An 8165-nucleotide genomic window follows, 5' to 3' on the forward strand; every position below is an offset into this window, starting at 1 on the left:
GGTTAGCATGTATGCTAACGACTGCTACAATAAACGTTCGGCATCATAAACCTCAGAAATGCGCCTGCTTAGAAAAAAAAAAAACAGCAAATCAGCTTACAAATTGTAACCAAATACATTTTTCTGGTTTAATTGTGGAAATAAATACACATTTATGGAATCAGTCCTATCCAAGTAGGTGGCGAGGATACTGTGCATCTTTGTATGATCTGATACCAAGTCACAACAGGGCCAATATAGCGACAAAATAAAATTATATTTTGAGTAATAAGTACAAATAACTCTCCTCAGTCTCCAAATGCTTGTAAATTATGAACATGTAACCACACCGCAAGGAAATATTGATACTAACCTTCACTGCTCCTCTGTTGACTTGACCAAATTATGTCCATAATGTAAAATGAATGTACTAAAAATGCATCTAAATGGAGGAATTAGGTCAACTCATTCATACGTTCTCCAGTGTAAATAAAGGACACATTTACTCCCAAGTGGGTCGTTCCAGATGTTTAATGATAGACAATTTTTAAGCTGTATACAACCAAATAAAACAGTTTGGGCGTATCCAGTCCTTCATACCATCTATACCTGTTGTAAGACACGAGAATTACACACAGATCTACAAATCAAGCTATAAAGTTCATACTTACATCAGTGATAGTCAAGGGACCGAGGACTACTTTCTGGGCGATTCCATGATGCCCTGCAAAATCAGAAAGTACTTTGATCAATACAATGACACGCAAAAAAGACTACTTTGTGTCAGTACCTGGATGTGTACTCCTTGTCCATCTGGACTTGCAACTGGTTTCACAGCAGTCACACAGGTTGCTGTATGCTGGGTTGTCTAGTAGCTTCCAACTGAACACAAGAAACTGATTATTCTTAAAAACAAATAGTTTTAAATGAGTCCAATAGTTTTATACCCTTGTCCTTTAACAAAGCTGCACGCCTTCTTGGTGGTGTCAATGCCTTCGGGATTCCATGCCACCAGTTTGCAGTGGATAAAGACCTGTTGTAGGACCAGTCAAAATTATTAGACTTTTGTATACACACATAATCTATTAACTTACCTCTTCACCAAGCGCAAACTTAAAAGCTTGTAGGGACAGGAGGATTTCAGAAGTCATTGTCCTTGGCTCGAACCTGGACCGAGATCTCTTGCTGTCCGTGAGGCACCTTTAAGCCGAGGAGGAGAATTTCAGACCAAAAAAAAAAAAAAGGCATGATGGCGGCCATTGTTTGAAGAGCATACCCCTTATTTGTAATTATGTTGTACAAATGGCTGTCAGGGTGCAGCTGCGGCGTAGTGGCAGCGACGCATTCCTCCATCAGCAGCAGCAATGGCTGATGGGTATTCTGCTCGACACGAGCCATGATCGGGATGAATGACCCAAGAGTAAACCGAGTGGATTCAGCCGGGCCTGAGAAGTCATCTTTAAAATGATAACACAATGTTACACTATTTTTAGTTTACTTGTTTACATTTTTTTTTTTTAAATGAGGAACCCCCACCATTCATCAGCGCCATATGGAAGACGAGATCCGATTGGCCGTAGGTCTCAAACACCGGGTCATAAGTGATTGGGAACCAGTCATTTGGCCTGAATAAACACATAATCAGTTCATAATGAAAGCACTCAGTGACATGTTAATACTAACCTGTCAAACATGCAAACAACCGGCTGGATAAGAGTTTGCCCTTTGGAATCAGAATAGGTCAACTCACTGCTGTACACAAACTGGTTCCCAGTCACCTGGAAGAAAAAAAAGTGTTACAAAAGTGATGCTTTAACTGGTTGCATGTATTGATACATACGGTGGCCGAGAAGTGCAAAACAAAAGCAGTTAGCTTAAAAGGAGTTTGTAGCAGATAGGTGCAAAACGGCAATCAAAACCACAACAAAACTACCTGAAATGAAGTTTTATTCCCGTTATATCTTCAATAAAGTATTTCATGGACTCCTGGAATACTTATAAGCAATTTAACAGACTAAGCTAGTACTTTTCCATACCAGACAGTGTCGACTGTTTGCTAGTATACTTCACAAGTGGTCACGTGGTGTTCCTGTGACGTCGCATAACAGCTGATTTATACGGATGTTTTCTTCCAGTCAATAAATAAACGCGCCCATAAGACCACAAACCACAAGAACGGGTCCTTTGTGCTCACACCAGGGTTGTAGTCCTGAAAAAGTCGGACGGCGGATGGCGCTGTCGCCCTGCCTTTCACGGGAAAAGACGGCAAAAAAAAACAACTTCCGTATAAAATCAGCTGACATGGCACCCTACAGCAACGTCACGTGACCACGTATGATGCCTGCTAGCAAGCAGTCGAAAGTTTGTTATGGAAAAAAAAATACTTCTTAGGCTGTTAAAAATAAGTCAAAATATATAAATGTTATACCGAATTAATATGTAAATATTCAGCCAATAATTTCTTGGAAGAGATTGGTCCAAAAATGAGCAATTTCATCCAAATCTGTCAAATAGAACCCCCATTTTGGACCCAGATTATGTTAAATATTATGCTAAATAAATTCTGGCCATATGCTGAAGTTCATAAGGTCACCGACCCAGGTTCGATGCTCCGTTTAGCGTCCCGTTAACATCCCTCCACCTACCATTGACCTGAATCCGCAGTCAATGAACTCCACATTAAAAGTTGCCGCCCAGGCCGTGGTGCTAGTCGGCGTGCAGCTTCCCAGACGGAAAAGCGAGGTGTCCACCTGGGATCTGCGTTCGGTCCACACCAGCGACACAAACCCTGGCCTGCAGTCCAGCTTCATTTCTTGTAAAAAGAACATTAAAATCATTAAAAAAAGCAAAAAAAACAAACAGTTCAAATAACATTACCTGCATGCACGGAAGCGGCAACAACAAGGCTGAAGAGGACCGCGCCATGCCAAAAGTAAGCCATTGTGACTCAACATGTGGGAGTCACACTGATGATGCTTTTATTCCCTCAACGGGTCACCATCAAGGTCATTGGTTGCACCTGGAGTGGGTCAGCATGCTCAGCTGCACCTGATCACACCCCCAAAAAGTCCGCCATATTGGTCAGGATCATACAGGCATTCAAATACTCACGTTATTTGTGTATTTTGTTGTTATCACAGAGAACATTTTGTTACATTCTTGTATAAACGGTGCTGAAGTTTGATTTATTGCGTTATACACTCATAAATTGTACAAAAACTACAAAAAAAACAAATAAAACGGAAGCTTTTGAGTGATAAAATTCTCACCTCTTTTACCTCGTTGATGTATTCACCCCTTGCTAATGCTAGCTAAATTCAAGGAAACAAGTTATAAGTTAGCTAAGAGACCAGGGTTCAATTCCACCCTCGGCCATCTCTGTGTGGAGTTTGCATGTTCTCCGTCGTGGGTTTCCTCCTCCATTCCAAAAACATGCTAGGTTAATTAGCGACTCCAAATTGTCCATAAGTATGAATGTGAGTGTGAATGGTTGTTTGTCTATTATATGTGCCCTGTGATTGGCTGGCCACCAGTCCAGGGTGTACCCCACCTCTTGCTCGAAGACAGCTGGGATAGGCTCCAGCATACATGCGACCCTCGTGAGGATAAGCGGTAGAAAATGAATGAATGAAGTTATAAGTTGTATAAACGTATTAGCCCTGTGGAAAAAGCCTTGACAAAATGAACGATTCACTCGTTCGGATCGCAAGTTCCGCTGACTCACAGGTTGACGAAGACGCCGGGTTTCACTGACTTGAATTTACTGACTCACGGGTGTTCTGAACAGATTGGAATTTCACTGACTCATGGTGCTCAATAAAGATTCAAATTACATTGGCCCATAAGCGCTCAACAAAGGCTCGAGTTTCACTGATTCACGGATGTTCAAAAAGACTGGAGTTTCACAGACTTTGGGGTACTCGACAAAGGTTCAAGGTTCACAAACTCACGGGTTGACAAACACTGACTCATAGTTGTTTGAGAAAGTCTCTAGTGTCACCGACTCACGGGTTGACAGAGATTCGGATTTCACTGACTCATAGTGCTTGACAAAGACTGGAGTTTTACCGATTCATGGTGCTGAATAAAGACTTGAGTTTCACTGACTCGTGACTTGATAAAGAGTCAGGTTTCACTGACTCACAGGTGTTAAAAAATACTCAAGAGTCACTGATTTATGGGTTCACAAATACTTGATTTTCACCGACTCGTGGTGTGCGATAAAGAGTCAAGTTTCACTGACTCACAGTTGTTAAAAATACTCAAAAGTCACTGATTCATGGGTTCACAAAGATTCGATTTTCACCGACTCGTGGTGTGCGATAAAGACTGGCATTTCCCTGACTCTTGATGCTTCATAAAGACTCGGATTTCACTGACTTACGGGTGCTTGGCAAAGTTTGCATGTTCTCCCCGTGCATGCGTGGGTTTTCTCCGGGTACTCCAGTTTCCTCCCACATTCCAAAAACATGCTAGGTTAATTAGCGACTCCAAATTGTCCATAGGTATGAATGTGAGTGTGAATGGTTGTTTGTCTATATGTGCCCTGTGATTGGCTGGCGACCAGTCCAGGGTGTACCCCGCCTCTCGCCCGAAGACAGCTGGGATAGGCTCCAACACCCCCGCAACCCTTGTGAGGATAAGCGGTAAAAATTCCTTGGTTGCTAGAATTTCTACAGCCTTAAAAGACAAAAATACCCAAACTCAGATTGAAAATGAATAAATGAAGATGACATTTATTGTAAGAGTCACTTTGAGGGCCCAGACAAGTTTCTGCTTATGACAGAAATCCACCAGCAGCGGCGGCAGCCATCCTTCCATAGTAAGCATCCACAATGACGAAGGGTCCCAACACTGAATGTTGACTGAGCCCCTGGGGTTCTGGTGGGAGGAAAATCACATTGGTAATGGTTTTATTTCATTTTAACATGCATCAGATTACAATTGAATGCATCACATAATCAGTTCACAGTTCCACATGTCCAAAAGGAGTAGGAAGAAGCAAAGCTCATTAAATCCTACCCCTCCATCTGGTACTTTTACAGTCAGTAACTGTTACATTTGTTCACTTCCTGCTTTCCATAATACAGTTTAAGGTTTTTTTTGTTTTTTTTAATGTCCTAGCATATAAGTGTTTTATTTAAATGTAGTTCTTCCCTGAGATCATATTTCTCCTCTCTTGTAGAGAAGTATTGGATAACATTTTTAGCTAATTGGTTATTTTTAGCCTTATGCATTATTTTAGCTGTTTGAAGATGAACTATATCAGCAAGTTGAAGTATTTGTGATTTTAGAAATAAGGAGTTAGTATGTTCTCTGTAGGCGGCATTATGAATTATCCTTACTGACCTTTTTTGCAGTACATTTAGCGAGTGAAGATTACTTTTATAGTTATTAGCCCATATTTCCACACAATACGTATTAATATCTGATTGAGTCATTGGGAGAGAAAACATGCAAAGTGTACCCTGGTCAGCTTGTCGTTTGCTTTTGGACATGGACCTGCAGGAGTCATCACAGCAGCTACACAGTTCATTCTGGGATGGATCATCTAGCAGCTCCCATCTGAAATACATGTGGAAGAAAACTAGGAAATACAAACAAGGAGATGTTCCATACGGTACTTACTCTCCAGTCTGCTTGGAATATTGACACGCCTTCTTGCCTTCATCTAGGACTTGAGGATCCCAGGCAACCAGTTTACAGTGCAGGTACACCTGAATGAGAAAATGTTCTTATGAGGTTTTCTACATTCATTCATTTTCTACTGCTTATCCTCACAAGGGTCGCGGGGGGTGCTTGAGCCTATCCCAGCTATCTTTGGGCATGAGGCCGGTACACCCTGGACTGGTGGCACATATAGACAAACAACCATTCACACTCACATTCATACCTATGGACAATTTGGAGTCGCTAATTAACCTAGCATGTTTTTGGAATGGAACCCACGCAGGGGAGGAACATGCAAATTCCACACAGACATGCATGAGAGGGGGAATCGAACCCGGGGTCTCCTTGCTGCAGCCCTGATGCATGGGGAGAACATGCAAACTCCACACAGAGATGGACGAGGGTGGAATTGAACCCTGGTCTCCTAGCTGTGAGGTCTGCGCGCTAACCACTTGACCAACGTGCCGGTTTTCTCCAGTTTAAAAAAATAAAAAATAAAATAAAAAAATCACCCCTCACCTCGCCAACACCAAACATGAAGGACTGCAGGTAGAGAACGATAGCAGATGGGTGGTATCGAGGAAGGAACATGGAATTTCCTCGAACACTATCCGTAAGACACCTACGGAAAAAAAAAAAAAACAATAGTCAACCATCCAGATTTTAAAAAATACGACTTAAAACTAAAATGTACCCTTTGTTGCCAATGATGGGGTAAACTTGCTGATCCGGCTTCAGCACGGCGGTGGTGGCCGCGACGCATTCCTCCATGAAAAGACGCAACGGTTGGTGGGCTTGTTGCTCCACCGCCGCCCAGATCGGCATAAAGGAACCCAAGGGGATCACGTTTGTTTGCGCGATCCCCGACAATTGATCTGCGTCAGACAGGAAGTTAGCATTTAGGACGATCTGCATCACATTTTATTGAACCCTTTGTGGGGGAGTCACCGTTGAGGAGCGCCATATGGAAGACGAGGCCACCACGCCCAGAAGAAATAATGGATCCAGGGTTCAGAAACGGTGGAACCCAAACAGTCTCCCTAAAAAAAAAAGGAAATAAATATTGTTTAGAAGAGGGAAAAAAAGACAAAGTGAGTGAAAATGGCGCACCTTTTTGAGACGCATTGGAACGGGTACGTATAAGATGGAGGTTTGGACTTGCTCTGTGGTCGGTAGGTCAGTTTATTTAAATAGACCACATGCTTGCCTTTCATCTGCGGGACACACGACAGTCAAGAAAAGCACGAGAAGAACACCAAGAAAATCCATCAACATCTGTCGCTACCTGTCTTTTAAATCTGCATTCAGCGAAATCGACGTTGAAATTGAGCTGCAACGCTCCACCCGGAAGCTTCGTCGCACTGGAGCGGATGCAGTTCCCCAGGAAAAATCGAGTTGCGTAGGGCGCCAACTGGCGATTCAGCTTCCATGTGACGTTGACGCCATCCGTACCGCAAACGATGTTGATCGCTGCGAAGGGAAAAATTCTTATTTGTTATTACGCCAGACACATAGGCAATTACTTTTTACCCTCCCATGATACCTTCATCACCAACAACGACGACCCCTGCAAAAGCAGCCAAGATTATCACACCGATGCTCAGATGGATCATCATGACTCACTGAACCAGCACACCTTGAAAGGCTAATTATATACACACTTCCTGTCTAATCACACCAATCACTGACATCTGTGCAGGTCAGTAGACCGGAAAAGATACTGGTACCGAGACCATATCAAGTAAACACAGAACTTGTGGATCATGATTATAATTCTAATAAAACACAGAAGCAAGATTTTTGGCAAACAAACCCAATTAACAATAGCAACTTAGCTGAGTTTGTGAGTAATATAACAATAACAATAACAATTAGCATTTAAAAATAAGGGAAATGTTCCAGAAAATAATGGAAATATAAGATAAATTCTGATCTTTCAACTAGAAAAGTACATTATTATGATTATTACCGACTTTTACAACAGCCAATCGCTGCTTTCCTTACTGAGGAGTTGGCAGCAGTCGTGGTTACTTCGCCTTCTCGCGGTGTTTTCAGGCCAACACTAACAAATCTATTAAATCGACGTACTTACATTTTAAGACTTCATAATGACAGTATTAATGGTTAAAATCATGCACACACCTTTTTGACAGCTATCTTACTTCATACATTTAAAAATAAGGAAAAGTTTCCCAAAAATATGAGAAATGTAAGATAAATTCTGATATTTCCACTAGAAAAGTACATGATTGTGATTATTACCGACTTTTACAACAGCCAGTCGCTGCTTTCCTTACTGAGGAGTTAGCAGCAGTCGTGGTTACTTCGCCTTCTCGCGGTGTTTTCAGGCCAACACTAACAAATCTATTAAATCGACGTACTTACATTTTAAGACTTCATAATGACAGTATTTGCATTTAAAAATAAGGAAAAGTTTCCAAAAATATGAGAAATGTAAGATAAATTCTGATATTTCCACTAGAAAAGTACATGATTGTGATTATTTCCGATTTTTA

At 41.7% G+C, this 8165-nt stretch overlaps 2 protein-coding genes across 2 annotated transcripts; both read right to left on the bottom strand.

The window, feature by feature from the left end:
• Window positions 1–492: 492 nt before the first annotated feature.
• LOC131125808 (zona pellucida sperm-binding protein 3-like) lies at window positions 493–3017 on the bottom strand. The gene is made up of 10 exons (XM_058067689.1): window positions 2857–3017; window positions 2625–2791; window positions 1663–1757; window positions 1516–1604; window positions 1256–1436; window positions 1074–1179; window positions 927–1012; window positions 770–861; window positions 651–703; window positions 493–588 (listed from the first exon to the last, which is right to left on the bottom strand). Exons 1-10 carry the CDS (start codon window positions 2918–2920, stop codon window positions 583–585), a joined length of 939 nt encoding a protein of 312 aa, XP_057923672.1. The 5' UTR covers window positions 2921–3017; the 3' UTR covers window positions 493–582.
• A 1671-nt stretch (window positions 3018–4688) lies between these two features.
• On the bottom strand, window positions 4689–7357 carry zp3f.2 (zona pellucida glycoprotein 3f, tandem duplicate 2). The gene is made up of 9 exons (XM_058067771.1): window positions 7193–7357; window positions 6935–7119; window positions 6760–6863; window positions 6598–6689; window positions 6344–6524; window positions 6169–6271; window positions 5608–5696; window positions 5447–5544; window positions 4689–4860 (listed from the first exon to the last, which is right to left on the bottom strand). The coding sequence occupies exons 1-9, from the start codon at window positions 7263–7265 to the stop codon at window positions 4757–4759; spliced, it is 1029 nt and encodes a 342-aa protein (XP_057923754.1). The 5' UTR covers window positions 7266–7357; the 3' UTR covers window positions 4689–4756.
• Window positions 7358–8165: the final 808 nt, after the last annotated feature.

Source organism: Doryrhamphus excisus, chromosome 3 (genome assembly GCF_030265055.1).
Source record: "Doryrhamphus excisus isolate RoL2022-K1 chromosome 3, RoL_Dexc_1.0, whole genome shotgun sequence".
In the NCBI taxonomy this organism is placed as follows: Eukaryota; Metazoa; Chordata; class Actinopteri; order Syngnathiformes; family Syngnathidae; genus Doryrhamphus; species Doryrhamphus excisus.